The 17042-nt window shown below is 38.6% G+C and overlaps 1 protein-coding gene across 2 annotated transcripts in view; it reads right to left on the bottom strand.

Moving 5' to 3' along the window:
• The window catches only part of PHF2 (PHD finger protein 2), a 140819-nt gene that overhangs the window by 66467 nt on the left and 57310 nt on the right, over nt 1-17042 (bottom strand). For both annotated transcript variants that reach the window (XM_060766005.2, XM_060766006.2), the window contains exon 2: nt 5405-5490. In XM_060766005.2, coding sequence (XP_060621988.1) covers nt 5405-5490 — 86 coding nt within the window. The remainder of the gene's footprint in view (nt 1-5404; nt 5491-17042) is intronic.

Below are 17042 nucleotides of genomic sequence, written 5' to 3'. Positions count from 1 at the left end.
TCAAGAATTACAAACAATGGAACATGGCAGCTTAAGTGGAATTATAGTGCCATCTATATATATATAAATGCTCTGTGCATAATGGGTACCTTAAAAACAAAAGAACCAATGAACGAAATCACACCAAATTTGGCAACAAAACGTCTCACTACACAAGGAGTGACCATCACTCAAAATTATGATTTTGTCATTTGGGAGTTGTAGTTACTGGGATTTATAGTTCACCTATAATCAAAAAGCATTCTGAGCTCCACCAGTGATGGAATTGAACCAAACTTGGCACACGGGACTCCCGTGACCAACAGAAGACACTAGAAGGGTTTGGTGGGCATTGACCTTGGGTTTTGGACTTGTAGTTTATTTATTTATTTATTTATTTGCTTTACTTCTATACCGCCTTTCTCAGCCGAAATGGCGACTCAAGGCGGCTCAAGATGTAGTTCGCCTACATCTAGACAGCACTGTGGACTCAAACTGATGGATCTGGATCAAACTTGGCACGAATACTCAATATGCCCAAATATAAACACAAATGGATTTTGGGGGAAGTAGACCTTGACATTTGGGAGTTGTAGTTACTGGGATTTATAGTTCACCTACAATCAAGGAGCATTCCCAACCCCACCAACGACAGAATTGGGGCAAACTTCCCACACAGAACCCTCATGACCAACAGAAAATACTGTGTTTTCTGGTGGTCTTTGGTGACCCTTCTGACACCCCCTCGCAACCCCTCCCCCAGGGTTCCCAAACCCCAGGTTGAGAAATGCTGCCTTAAGGCCACCCAGTCCAACTCCCTTCACCATAGCAAGAAAACATAAAGCCCTCATGACAAAGAGCCATCCAGCCATAGATAAAGATAAATATATATGATTCACACACACACACACACATTTATGACAGATGTAGTACCACCTTCCTGGTGACCCCCCCCCCCCCGGGTCTTAACTTCCCTGGTTGAGAAATGCTGCCTTAAGGCCATCCAGTCCAACTTCTTTCACCAGGGCAAGAAAACATAATCAAAGTCCTCATGACAAAGGGCCATCCAACCATTCACACACACACACACACACACATGTATATGACAGATGCAGTATCAAAGATTTGAAAGGGACCCCTAAAGAAGGACAATGATCTGTTGCATGTTCCAGAGTAGGCAAACCAGACAGTCTTCACATCAACACTCACAAAGAAACAGCAAGAAATACTGTTTACCCACAAACACAAAGCAATTACATATATTAGAAACCAACACTTTCTCATTACTTTATTTTCCAGATCACCAGACTGAGCCACAGCAACACGTGGCAGGGGACTGCTAGTAACTCTATAAAGTCTAAGGGTTTGCAATAAATTTCACAAGGTTCATAGAGATTTGGAGATCTGCATGTGGATCATTAAAAAAATATCATGACACAAATCATACATACGTGTCAAATAAAAAGAATGAACAACACATTACTCATAAAAATAACATTCGGGAAATAATGCTTTGCCATCATGGTGCTTCCAAGCTCTAGAGAGCCCTATTCCATAATTCTGAAAACAACTTAAAATGTAAAATTAGGCATGCTTATTCAGAAGTAAGTCACACTGGTTCTGTTTTACAGACAGAAGCCAAAATGTGATTAAAATGTTCAGTATTCATTTTCCACTCCCCAACATGGTTGTCATATGATTTAGTACACTTCACTCCAGCTCCAAAAGGTTGAAGAATTCTGTTTTTGAGCAAAAAAGGCTTCCTGTGTATTCTACATAGGCAGTCAACAAAGTAGCTGATGGGTTCTGCATTCAAATATGGTAAAATGAGTACCTGATTAATCATATTTTTCAGTGGTAGAGGATAAAACAGCTCTAGAAAATCACATAATGTAAATAGACTTATGTATAAATGTACCTCATGTACAAATCAAGAGATGGTTTTGAGATCAAAAATATAGATTTTGCTTTGACTCGTGGATAAGTTGAAGGCAAAACTTTAGGGGCAAGTAACAAACAAGTCATTTCCTCTTTTTTTACAACTGCATAGTGGCAACATACTTAGGACGTCCTACAGAGAAGGAGAGGATCTGTTTATTTGAGTGGTTATGATGGGAAGAGGGGTTAAATTATACTGCTGATCTTGCAATACATATATCTATACAAAGCAACTTGCTTCTATTAGGGACCCAGAGCCTCTTGTCATTGTCACATTCAATAAATACATTACTTTTTTTACCTGGGAAAACACATCTCTAAGAATCTCTGGAACTCCCACTGAAATCACTAAAGATTCCTGCAGATGTTCAGAATTTTCTAGGTTCTCCAGCATGCTTGGAGGAAATTGACCATAGTGTCACACTAGAGAACCTAGAGTTTCCTACAGAGAACATTTTTAATCAAATCCGTGAAAAACACTATGTAAAGAAAATTGGAAAAAATATCTGTTTCTGGTTTGAAAGTGTTATTTCCTATTTATTGTACAGTACTTACTTGGAAAGTACTTGTTACACTTCAGAAACTTGTTTTTGTGGCTGCCACAAACTATGTTGAATTGGTTGCAACTCCATGAGATTCATTGAAAAATTATAGCAAAATGTGCAGCTGGATGACCCACAGAAACAAAGTTTTTGCAGTTGAATAAACTTTTCCCATGCTTTCATGAGAGAACCAATTAGGAAAGGACATTTATAACCCAGAAACAAAAATTGTGTTACATAATATGATCAAACCCATTAAAGTCAAAGCAACAAATGTGGAAGGAAAACTGTATATGATAAATATAAGCAGAAAAGTAATGAAAAGTTGTGAATTCTTTCCTCTGTATTTCAGTCCATATTTTGCTGAGTTTCTCCACATAATAAAAGCCTAATCTTGTATTAAAACAATCAGTTATAATCTTGGACTACTCTGATATGCTGGCATTTCAATTTTTGCACTTCTCCTAGTCCTTCTGCCTCGTCGGCCCATAGTTTTAGACTGATTCAGTTCATCTTCACTTCTAAATTGTGAAAAATTAAATCTCACACATATTGCTGTGTTGTTATGAATTTCATCCAAGAAGTCAAAAAGAAGATTAATATTTTATCTCTTATGGAAAGGTCATTACTACCAAAGGGAATTTTCTCTCACACTTCTTTTTTTTCCCCCAGATAAGTTATTCAAATGGAAAACTATTCCCTTCAGATACAACTTATGTGGTCCTTTTTCTTTTAAGGGCACTTGAAATATTTAACTCACACCAAGAAAACAGAATGTGTTGAAGCTTTTCAAGTTCTTCTACTCTTTATTTAACTTGCCTTGTTGTACTATGTCAACAAAGTATTGGAAGCAAATGTGCATCAATGCTTATAAAGTGATAAGTGAGTGAGAGTTCTATAATGCCAGTCCTTTTGTTTCACATCTCTTTATCTTTCTTTAGTCTATGCATCCAAGCCTTTCGTTTCCTTCTTCCCTGCAGATGCCACTTCTGTCTCTTTTCAAGGAGCTAGTTAGTCCCCTTGTCTGGAAAGGAACACCATGAAGCTCCAACCCCATCAATGGATGCTAGCTTACACTCACACACAACGGTGAGCCTTTAGGGCAGTAGTTCTCAACCTGTGGTCCCCAGATGTTTTGGCCTTCAACTCTCAGAAATTCTAACAACTGGTAAACTGGCTGGGATTTCTGGGAGTTGTAGGCCAAAACACCTGGGGACCCACAGGTTGAAAACTGCTGCTTTAGGGGCTCTTGTAACCAAGCATGAATCAGCTGCTTTTGCCTAGCTCCTTTCCTATCCTAAGATGGATTTCCCAAAAACGAAAAACATATTTTATTTTTTACCTTAGAAGAGCATCCAGTCAATACCACAATAGGAAGATTCTTGTTTCCAGCATAAGACCATATTGTACTAGTCTCAGTGCATTCTGTGTGTGTATGTGCCTACAAGCCACCTGTCAACATCTGGTGAGCCCATTAATTTCATAGGATTTTGTTGGAAAAGGAATACTCAGAGATGGTTTTGCCAGTTCTTTCCTCAGCACATGGTACTCATTAGTGGTCTCCCATCAAAATAATAACCAGGTCTGACTTAGCTTAGCTTCCAAGATCAGACTGAACCTGGTATACTTAGGATATTTAGGCCCATGCATACAAAAAACACTATACGTCTATTCAGATACCAATTATGCTTTTGCAGTCTGATCATATGCCAATTTGCTTTGAAATATGTCCCATTGGAATTGGTACCGCTTGTTTCCACATAAATGTGTATAGAAGTTAAATCTTTGGCTTATTACACGCATACACATGAACATCCCTATAATATCTGATTTTGCTACATTTGATGTACACCTGAAGACTGGTATTAGAATCCATAGACCATCTCTACCATTTAATGCAGTTTAAAGCTATCTTCAAATTGTGGCAGCCAGACACCAAACTCTCTTTAAGGTGCACAAAAGAAAGCCCTTAATCAGAAGTCTGTAGTTTGTGCAGTCATCATCTAGGTCTCAAACTGGTTCCAGAATATTCCTCTGTAATCACCTGCACAGTGAAATCACTTTAAATGGTTGGTACAGATGGGGCCTATGTGATGGCCTACTCACACATGATAGTCTATTCATTACATGACAGTTGTCATATGATAAACATGCAAGTTTGAATCAGATCTCCAAACTATGAATTTAAGATATTTAGTCTTTCCGACTCATTTAGTTTTTGTTGTTTGAACATAGCAACAATAAGTATATTATACAGGCAAAAAGAAGATACATTTCAATGGATTTTGTTTGTACAGTCAGTCTCCGAGTTACAAACATCTGACTTGCTAATGGCTCACAGTTAAGAATGGGGGTAAGACAACAAGAAGGGAGAGAAATCTGCCCCTTGGAAGGGAAATTCACTCCTGGAAGTAATCATGGGGAAAAGGTATCTCAGCTGATGCTTCATCATCAATCCTTATTTCCATGACAAGTCAATTTTTTCAAAATCCAAGAGTCACAGGGAGAGAAAGTGAGGTGAAATCTTCTGAACAGGGGCACAAACAGCAAAACAAACACCACCTGGGTGTTAATCCTTCTCTATGCTATCCAAACTCCCCACCCCCACCTCTCTCTGGAGTTACACTTAAAATATGTACCTTTTTCAACTTTCAAACTAATGCAACCTATGAATAAACCTACAGAACTTATCTTGTACATAACTTGGGTACTGCCAATATATGACTGAGGAGAAGGCAAAGGTAATATACGGGTGTGGAAATTGTGTGGCCTTCTAATGTGGTTGAACTTTGACTCTTAACAGCACCAGACAGCTTAGCCAGTGATCAGGAATACATACACTCAACGACAATAGAAGATGCACACAATTCCCATACCTGGTATAACAGAGCAACTCCTGCTGAGATGCTTGGATGTCATAGCAGAAGTTAAGGAATTATACTTACAAGTCGATTTTCCATGGGTTTTCTCACAGTTTGGACAATGATAGATATCAATATCTGGTGCCTCGTCTTCTTCTACGCCAACACAGCTGAAAGAAATTAAAGAACAGAATGTCATTGGCAATCTTTTCTCAAATGCTTATACATATAAGAAAAGTAATAAGGCATTTCAAGATATTGTAAAACTAACCTCTCATGCCCATGGTCTAGTCTATCAGAGTCATTTATCAAGACCTTGGCTGATCCATTACATGATTATGGACCCTATGTCAGAAAGAGCCGTTTTGATTCATTGTCTGACTTAGTAGGAGAGTATTGTGTTTCTATGTCTTCCCCAAGTAATTGTGGCTGATTACAGCTGGTCATCTGGACCTGGGTCATGAGAACACATTGTGACAGCACACCTATAATGTCTGCAGCATTACTCCACCGTTTTGCTACAACTGGGTAAATCATTAAAAACAACTCCAAGGTCACCCAGCTCTTTCCTTTGAACCACATGCAGGCAATATGGACCTGAAATTCACACAGACAACATGAACCCCTACCCCCAAAATGAGATTCATTCAGTTAGAATGAATGAGAATTTCATACAATCCTGTCGTTCCTTGTTTTTGTTCTTTCTTCACAAATAACACTACATTCAATTGTGTTCTCCTGACTAAGGAACCAAGAAAAAGAAGGAGATAAAATGCTGCTCCCCACCCCCTTAGTTCCCAACACATACAACCCCTCCCCCCCCAACACACACCCATGTTGGCATTCAGTCTTTAAAAGATTCACCACCACTGCCTTATACACGTAGCCTGAATATAATTTGGTGTCAAACATGTGGCCCTCCAGGTGTTTTGGACTACAACTCCCAGAATTCCTGGTCATTGGACAAGCTCACTAGGACATCTGGGAGCTGGAGGCCCAAATATCTGAAGGGACACAAGTTTGACACCTCTGCATTAAGGCATCATAAAGTAAAGGCTATCACAACCACTTTTGTGAAGTCTCTTGAATTTGGGAGTATTTTGAAATTCTCAATAAGGGATACTCAACTTGTAACAGAAAACCATGGTGGCATCAAGTTGTGGTTGTCAATTAAGGAAACAAGCACATGTAGGTGATAAACTGTAGTATCAAAATCCTGAGCATTTGCATTACAAAATAGCCAAGGAGCCTTGGCTCACTCTGTAGGAAGTTTAATATTCTTGCATAGCCATGTAGAGTGTTTGTAGCAAGACAACTCAGGGGAAAGAAATTGATGCCCAGCACTGCAGGGGAGCTGGAATCAGAGGTTTCCAAGATGCTGTTATTTATGACAAAACACCCTTAACACTATGAATGTTATTCATTGATAACTATCTCCATGATCATCCAACACAATGTTGTTCTTCAGAATATACTGACAGTGCAATTCAGAAATATGTTTAGTGAGACAGGATTTTCACTGAGTTCAGAGGAATCTATTCCTCAGTAAATCCATGAGCATAGGATTGCAGCCTAATTGCCTATTGTGTGGCAATGTTCTTCCCACAGCAAGCAAGATAGGAAACCCAGATCCCTTTGTACTTTGATGAAACATCACATCTAACCCAGTTTCTGAAGCAACTGACTAAATCTATAAATAGAAATCAGGACTTTTCAATGTGGAGAGAATTGTAAGTACTTTCTATGTTTCCATGCCCCAACTGGCACACCCCATTCATTTGATCATATTTTTGCTGCATTTTCTTAGGGACATCTGACAAGCTATTTGCAATTTCGGCTAAAAGAAAACCTTATTTCAACATTTATTACTTAAAACTTTTTACAATTGTTTCATAACGCAGATATGCACACTGCATGCTTACTTTTCAATCCAACTTTCTGGGAGAGCAAACTTAACACATGAGGTTATATGTTGACCTAATAACAGACTACTGCTTTATCTCATATTTGCAACACGACCATCCTTAATATTGCAATTAATATTAAAATATTAATAGCATCAATTAAGATGAACATGGAAAAACCCATTCAGTATAATATAATTCAATATTTAGCAGCTTGAATGGTGTTTGAGTATTCAAGTTGCAGGTGCAACTTCTGATGTGGAAAACCACTGGGTGTCCTGGGCGAAATCATACTCTCTCAGCCTAAATACTCAACTTGAAGATACAAAACAACAACAGTGATTGTATACATTTCTCTGACCATGGTCTAACTGAGTCCAGTGAGCACAACTTGTTACACTAGGTTTGTGTACTCTGGTCTCCTCTAGAAGCATTAGACTGCAAATCCTATTATCCTCATTCAGATTTGGTGGCTGAGGTTACTTTAATCAGTCACTCTCCTGCTTCATTTCTTAGTCCTGGGCCAAACTATGGTTCTGCTCTGTTTCTTATTTTTTGTATTCCAAGCAGAGAATACAAAAGCACCAGAGTGTGGAAGTCACTGCCCTAAAAGCACAGGTTGTGTCCATGGACATCTAATTTACAAATGTCTCATGCTTAGGCGGAAAAAAAAACTCCTCAGAGCAAGACATTGTAGATCAGTGGTTCTCAACTGTGGGTCCCCAGGTGTTTTGGCCTACAACTCCCAGAAATCCAAGCCTGTTTACCAGTTGTTAGGATTTCTGGGAGTTGAATGCCAAAACATCTGGGGATCCACAGGTTGAGAACCACTGTTGTAAATGAAGAAAGATAAGGCAGGAAGGTGGACAGCAACAGTTGGAGAGGTTAGCGTCCATGGAAGCTAGAGCAGAACAGCAGGTCAACAAGAATAGGAGGAAGAAGAGTATTAGTAATATGTGTATTGATGGGGCAGATGGTCTACTACTCGTCCCTCTAGTGAGTTTTACACCAGTTTTGATTCATGTTAGGTAGTAAGTGATGTCTAAACAGGATGATATTTGACTGGAACAAATTAACTCAGTTCTGAAAATGATGTAAGGACATTTTCCCCAGAATGTGGCAATGTCAAATGTCTGTCCAAGTTACTTGTATTAGATATGACCTGGTATGATTGCTGAGAGTCAAGCTATTTCCTCCTGGAGATATAATCATCTTTCCTCAACAAAGTAGAGAAATAAACTGTTTTATAAAGGTTCTGCCATTTGGAGAGTAAAGCATAATGAAAATATTGTGACAATATTATCTAAAAGCAAGTACTTGCTGGAAAAAACTGTCGGAGCAGATGGGCTTCTAAAATCATACGTATGGTAGTCAGTGACTCCTATGATCAAATTATGACATCTGGAAATACAATAACCATATGTCAGATAAAATAATGGAGACAAATCATGTTGTAGGGAGCCAAAAAAGGAAGAAAAATAATGGTTCCCGTATAAATACAGAGCTCTAGGTAGATGAAAAGCCCTACTGTGTTCAGTGGTAGTGCTTGAAAATTTCACATAGTCATCATGAAAAGGTGATCAAGAACCAGATGAGAGAAGGTCGTTCTCACATATTTTGCCTAAATGGTGATCAGGCTTGATAATAAAAATTCCCAGGGAAAATTCTATATTTGCCCTGAGCAATGGTAAAATATATCAGAGTGGGTAGAATGCAACATCATGCTAATAATCAATCACTACTATGACATCAATGACTTCACTTTCAATCCACACCACCCCAAAAATGCCTAAAGAGAAATTGGCAGGAAAGAGCTCCATGATTTTTAGAAGCAGAAGCAAATGAAAGACCTCAATATCAACTGCCCTTGCCTCAGAGGGAGAGAAAAAAAGGCAGGCACAGTTCCATCTTGACTAGGCCCCAAAATAGAGGAAAGCCTTCCTCTTCTTTTCCAACAACCACTGCCTTAGGCCAGTATAGAGGTGGATCAGCTATACTGTGGCCAAATGCTGAATGGGGCTGATTCAGGGCAATAGGGGGAAAGGCCATCTTAACACCAGAGTAATGGGCATCAAGGCTTTGCTCTGCATTAGTCAAAGTTGGAGGGAAAGTCCCAAATTTTGCACTAGCCCCCAGCCTGGTGTCCATGGGAACAGTTGGATCTGTTGTCTCCCCCCCCCACACCACTTTGTACCTAAAGTTATATGTAAGTTGTACGTTTGTGACTGTGTAAGAGTAGTAGTCCATAACATCTGGAACTTGCCCCTCTTTGCCGCAGGGCATAGGGAATCTGGTGACCTACGCCTCGCCTTGCCTTGCCTCACCAACTGGGAGGGTGATCACATGGGGGGAAGCATGGAGTGTGCATGGTGTGCATGGCTTCCCCCCATAGATTGGGCAACATGGAAAGCCTCCTGTGTTGCCTGGGTGGCATTGGTGACCAGGCTAGATCGGCATTTTATATTTATAATTACTTATTTCTGAGCTCTGCCAGAGATACAAAACCAACATAACATCCAAATAGTCTTTGTGTAGGCTGTAAATTGTTGGCAGAATGGTTAACAGCATTATTGCAGACAAGATTAGCAAAAAAAAGCATTATGATTAATCAGTAAGTTCTTATTCATTTTTAAAGCACATGCAGCCAATCTTCCCAAGGTGATTTTTAGAGGTGCAAGGCACCGTACTTGTTAATGAGTGTCTCAGTGCTAAAAGTCCTATCTACACCTTTATCACATTCTGTTCAGCTTGTGAAAGATTCACCTGTATCAATTGTCTGGCCTCTCAAAAACATCTTATGAGGACAAAAAGTATATCTTAATAAAATGTAATGTTTAGATGGACAGAACTGTATCCCATATTGCATCAGAGATCCTTCTCCTATTTTAGGTTACTGTGATATTGTCAAGATGCTTCTTTTCAAGCCATGGTTGCAGAGTGTCCTTCTCATTTATGGATTTAAGCTGTTTACAGCCAGCCCTCCAAATCTGTGATTTCCACTGACCATAGATTGTCACAATTTATACATAAAATGACAGCAACATAATTGAGATGTGCTGAAATGTCCATGCGCATGTGCTGCCATTTAATAATATGGGACACAATCATCCTGGAAATGAACCCCACAGATCCAGAGGGCCCAGTGTTTCATTAACATTATAACTATATATGGCACTTTACAATTAAAACATCAACCAAAAAACCCCTTTAGTTCCCTGCCACAGGCTTTCTGTAAATTTCCATTTTGATACAAAGAGGAAAAGAGTATTGTAACGTGGTAGGGGATTACATCTGGCAGATACTGCCTCTTCTTCTCTGCCTTTGTTGCTAGAGCCAGATTAATACTGACCTAAACTGCAGGGCCGATCTAGCGTGTCCTGTGCCAGATCAACCATGATTATGGGCCACACAACCACCAGTCCCTAGACACTGCAGAGGCTAAAGGGAGCCCCCACCACCCAACAATACTAAATGTGATTTGATGCTGCTGGGCATTTATGCGTCCTGTCCTCCCCTACCATGTGTTCAAGTGGCCTCTGTCATAATTTCATGTGCACCATTGTGGCTTTACCCCACTTTAGCCAGGGTCAGGGAAAAGTCTGATTTCTGGTCTGTGAGAGAACAGTTGGCCTGAGGGAGGGGAAAGAGGTGGATCCCCCCACTTCTATCTCCTTCCCTTCACAACATGTCCCATTGCCATGGCAGACATCACAGCAAATGACAGCGAGCAGATAGGATCCATGTTGCAGCCAGAGACAACCACAACGCAGAGGGTGGGGCAGAGGAGGGCTGCTATCCTGTGTCCCCACCTGAATCCAGGAAATGCAAGGTAGCAGTAGGGACAGCTGTGGTTGGTTCCAGAGAAATTCACTCCCGTAAGAGTTCTCATGGAAAAAAGATGTCTACACTGAATCTTTATCACCAATCCTTGTTTCCACAACAAGCAAAAATTTTCAAAATCCAATTGTCGCAGAGATAAGAAAGTGAGATGAAATCTTCAGACAGCAAAACAGGGGTGTTACATTTTAAAAATGCACCTGTTCAGACTTGCATACAAATTCAACTTAAGAACAAACCTACAGAATGATCTTATTCACACCTGGGGACTTACCACTACAGTGGAGCTGATGGGAGTTGTAGGCTAAGGGCTGAATCTTCCCAACCCCTGAACTACAACATTGTTTTTCTGTGCTGAAACCAGTACTGACTGTAGAGTGTCAGCAAACCATAACCAAATTTCTGGCAATTACTGAACACTCTTCCTTTAAGCCTATACTTGCATCTGGCCTTAGGCAATACTGCTGACTTTGATCTCCATGAATAAACGGCAGTCATGCCATATGCCACCAAGGTGGATGAGACAACTCATCCCTAGATCACAGAAAACAGAACACAAAAAGGATCTCTGACAAGCAATTCTACTAGGGTTTTAATGTTGAATCAATGGGGAATTTAGAAGGAGAGATTAAGCATAACTGCTAGATGACTTTTCTTTATTTAAAAGAGAGTACACCATCTTATCAAATTTCATTTCAGATCATTACTCAAAGCAAACTTCAAACTCTTCACCCACACCTCCTGCAATTGTTACAATGAGATGTATGTATCCATATTTTGAATCCATTTATCCATACAATCTTTCACTTGTTCTTCCTCCATTTCATATTTTAACAGCAATTCATACTTTTCTCGCAATCATAAAATAAGTTTTTATCCATCTTAAATCACACAGTATTTTTTTCTATGAGCAAACCACTGTAATGAATAACATTCCATATTGATAGCAATTTTAGAGCATAAAACTATTTGAGGCACAACTAGAAAGACAGCCAGGGATTTTTTTTCTTGAATGAAAGTCTGAGCTAGATATGATACTTACTTTTTTTTGCGGGGTTATGCATCTCGTGAATGCAATGTTGCTACAAATTTCTCTTAACAAACCCTGTTCCCAGGTAGAATGTCAGCATCCACTTAGACCTCATCTACATTGCCATTATAATGCAGACTGAACTGCATTATATGTTCAATGTAGACTCATATAATGCATTTTAGACTAGCTCCATCATTAATGGTATTCCGCAAAAAAGTGAACACCTGGTTGTTTGAGCAGGCGTTCGAATAGTTAGTGCAATGAGTGTAATGAACATAGGAATGGAACAATGGATGACGGATCTGGATCATTTTTTCAGTGATGAGACGCTAGTGAATGGCTATTGTTGTTAATTATATAGGACTGTATAAGGTGTTATGATGTTACTGTTTTTTACCGTGTACTGTAGTATCGTATTTTTGCTGTTCTGTTGTTAACCACTGTGAGTCGCCTAAGGGCTGAGAACAGCGGTATACAAAAAAAGTAAATAAATAAATAAATAAATAAATTTTAACTGCATTGAATTGGATTATATAACAATATAATGCTGTTTAATCTGCATTATAATGGCAGTGTAGATGTGGCCTCAATTTGAGCCAAGGAAAACCCAGATGCTAAAGGACATCCCTAGGCTTCTTTGATAAGAAGGGACTTAGCCTTGAATCCTTTTTTTCCAAGAATCCAAAGCCAAAGCAAGATTTGGTGTTGAACGGTGCTAATGAAGCAGTCAGGAGCAAAAATCAAAATAAGGCTTTTCCCAACAATGCACAGACATGTTTTTGATGTTAACTCCTACCAATTTGAGTTTGAATTATGTTGACCCTATGAATGGGAAATCTCCAAGTAATCCTGCATCAATCACTCCGATAAAAAAACGGTGTTTGGGTCTTTCAGATTCAGGACCGTGGCTTCATTTATTGAGTCTGTCCACACAGTGTTAATGAAGCAGTCAGGAGCAAAAAAAAAGTGTCCACAGTATCCACCTACTACCTTCAACCTTACCAAGCATTCTTGTTTTTTTCTAGTAAGCCATGCCTTCTCATGATATGGTCAAAGTACAATAGTCTCAGTTCAGTCAATTTAGTACACACATGAACACACATTAATTTATACGAAGGAATATTGATTCACAAAATAAAGAAATAAGTTGCAAATATGAATATAAAGAGAGCAATTTTAAAAATGGAGAGTCATCAAATCATAGAATCAGAAGAGATCACATGGGGCATTCAATCCAACCCCCTGCCATACAGGAAAAGCACTCCTAGACACTACATTCCTAGACACTATATTCCTCTTGATGCAGCCCAAAATCTCAAAAATGGCTTTTTTTAGCTGCTGCATCATATTGTTGGCTTACGTTCAACTTGTTGCCTACAAGACTCCAAGATCTCTTTCACAATATTGTTCTCATTCACATCTATATTGGCACTATTGTATCGCCTATGATTTTATCTGTTTACTTTTTGACTTTTGTATTTTAGTTTGTTGTCTCAGGTTTTTAAAATGTTACTTATCATGACCACTTAATTGTGACAGCTATTTAACTATTGGTTTGTTTGTTAGTCTTATTTATTTATTTATCTATTATTTGCAGTATTTGTATACCGCCCTTCTCAACCCCAAAAGGGACTCAAGGCAGTTCACAGTGTTGACAACAATTCAATGTCATCAATAAAAAACCAGTATAAAACATCAAAACTGACTCTCCACTGATAAAACATTAAACATTAATAAATACATCACATAAAATAACACCACATATCACACAAAGACAAGCTTTCAGTAGCGTAACATAATCAGGTAAAGATGAAATTATGGAATGACTTGACGATGCAACTGGATAACGATTTTAGTAAGGAGATGCTGTTGACTATGTTCTTTATGGCGTTGTATGGTTTTATATTAAATGCTAAATGTTTTAATTGTATTTATATTTGTTTTTAATTGTATTTATAATTGTGGAGGCATCGAATTGTTGCCGACTGTGAACCACCTCCGGGCTGAGAAAGGCAGTATATTAATGTGGTAAATAAATAAATAAATAAATAAATAAAATATAGCATTATTATTATTAGTTAGTAAGTAGTAGTAGCAGCAGTAGTAAATAATAATTTAACCAGACTAAAAGCAGATAGAACAACAGAGGGAACTAAATATAGTAAAAAGCAATGCTTTAACCTTGTGCTTGATGGCTTCCATCAAGGACAGTGCCATTGTCAACCACGCCTCCAACAGTACGGCATTCCACAAAATGGGTGCCACAGAATGTCTCTCCCATGTCCTCCAATGATGTATATTGGTGGATTTCCCAATTAAATCTCAATCAGCAAGCAGGCATTTCCAAGGACAGAATGGATGCAGTTTGATATCACTAACTGCCAAGGCCTATTGCTATGGAATGATGGGTGTGATGATTTTACACATTCTTTAGCCTTTTCTGCCTAAGAGTGCTGGTGCCTCACCAAACTACAAATCCCACCATTTCATTGCATTGCCTCATAGCAATTAAAGTGGTCTCAAATGGAATTCATTCTACAGTGTAGCAGCACTCCAAATCCCAAGATAATTTGGGCTTCAAAATGTCATGGACAATATAACATCCAAGGCAAACTGAGCAGCCACTCATTATTGCCCAACCAGATCAAAGGGACACATATTAGGAAAAACTGTGTAAGTGTTTCTTGTACTTTTGGGGTATATATCATACGGTCATAAAATTAGGTTGATAGACCTTGAAGTGGAAATAGTCTGCTATGAGAATAAATATACCAAAACAGAAGAAATTGATTAAACTCTGATGAACAGAAAGCAGCCTCTTTTCGATCCCTACAACGTTCAGTAGGCCATCAAAACTGTCAACTAGAACCAAAATGGACTTATATTGATGATACAGATACTTGCCACTTAAAAGCTGGATCAAGGTCATCAAATTGTTTAATGGAGCATGGATTCATCCTCCCACAGCCTGGGGATGCATCAATTGTAGCTACACTGTTGCAGAAAGACAACACAAATAACTGTGTATTTTTATGTTGCCAGCTAATCTTCAATTACAGATTTTTTTAAAAAAAAGAAAGCTGTAATGCTCTTTTACCCTCACCTCCTGCTGCTCTGCACTTTTTGAAAGTTGTGGTTTTAACAGCAGTATATGGTATTCTCTTTTGCAACCTTTTTCTTACAAATGAGGATGTTCATTAAATTAATGTTAAGTGATGATGGCTATAATTAGAATTTTATTTTCAAAAATAGCACGTCTGATTCAAAGACTATGGTATCTAAGATGTTCCTTTTCCTATTAAGATGCAATTTGAATGAAGATTTACATCTTAGTACACATGTTTATAATTATTCTACATAAGATGAGCTGGCAGATTCAATGAGAGGCACAAAGTTGTATGCATTACAATTGATGACTGGTTCCTTCTGTTATTTTCCCAGATTCATTGTGAGATGGTGTTCCTTCTAATTTACTATAATTTCATGTAGGAAAAATCTGCAGTTCGTTGAGTGCAGCTTTCTGAAACCAGTGGGAATAAACAAATACTAAATACTAAATACAGTATAGATTGAATTCCTAGTATGGGTATATTCAGGAGGCAACATTACAATATCTATACATAGGTTAAGTATAAGAATATAAAATGTGCCTTTAATGGAGTCATACCATGGATCTGCACACCCCTGCCATAATGTATATGTGTGTATTCTAAAACTGAACCTCTTTGACTCTCTCGCTTAGGAGGGCCGAAAAGGCCTTTGGTCAAATCCTGTGCTAGCACTCATACTGAACTCTATTACTTAACATTGCCAGGTTTGCTGAGATTCCTGATTAAATTACTAACATACAATTGAATACCTTATCCCAGATAAGATTTTCTCTTTCGGCCAGTTGCTCTGGAGTTGGTAAAAAAAAAAAATCATTATAGTCAGGAAATGCCAACGATAGGGAAGGTCACATTTGGTGCAAGGGCAATCAGATAATGTAATGTCTTTTTAATGTGGGTGTTTGTCTGAGACATTACTACCTTGGCTACCTGATTAGGTTGTCTTCCTGTTCCAACCATAAGTGACAACACAAGAAAAGACCATCTCAAACTTCTATCTCAATGATTACTTTCTATGTCCATTGCAGCTCCTCAATACTGTTCCTTCTTTCTCTGGTGTGAGTGGGTATGTGTGGGATGGATGGAGGAGTATCATAGTCTCCTTGAATCTAATTCTTTCTCTCGCATTCCTTCTCCTAGCAACTCTTTATCTGAAATTCTCGGATCTTCACAAGTTTGCTCTTTTAGTTTATATTTCTCCATCCAAAGAAACTGTGCACTATTAGGTATCTATTTGTATTTTGGTATATTGTTTGCCATTTGGGAAGCTCTATCATAAGAAAGAGATAAAAAGAAAATAAACTCATCTGAAATGTGGTGCTGGAGATGAGTTCTACTGATACCTAGACTGCTGAAATAATAAACCAATGGGTCTTAGAGCAAATTAAGCCTTGACTCTCCAGAGAAGCAAATATGACTAAATTGAAACTGTCGTGAGAAGAAATTACTCACTAGAAAAGATAATAATACTTGCTAGAGTAAGAAGGCAATAGGAAAAGAGGAAGACCACATTCCAGATGGATGGACTCAATCAAGAAGGTCATGGCACTGTGTCTGGAGGACCTGAGCAGAGCTGTTGAGGACACTATGACTTGGAGGTCTCTCATTCATGGGGTCATCATAAGTCAGACTCAACTTGATGGACATTAACAACAGTAATCATAACATTATTTCACAATGCGATTATTGTATATATTTGGAGTGCTGTGTCTTCAATAAAATTACCATTTTAAAGAGATCTGTTTGAATGTGAGTATTGACTGATTTCACAATGTTTAAGATACCCTACTGGCCAAAATCCTTTGCATGGATATGAACTCAGAACATGTATGAGTTCAGTC

Source organism: Anolis sagrei, chromosome 2, assembly GCF_037176765.1.
Source record: "Anolis sagrei isolate rAnoSag1 chromosome 2, rAnoSag1.mat, whole genome shotgun sequence".
Lineage (NCBI taxonomy): Eukaryota > Metazoa > Chordata > Lepidosauria > Squamata > Dactyloidae > Anolis > Anolis sagrei.
The sequence above is the reverse complement of the archived record's forward strand: the minus strand, read 5'-3'. Positions and strand labels throughout refer to the sequence as shown.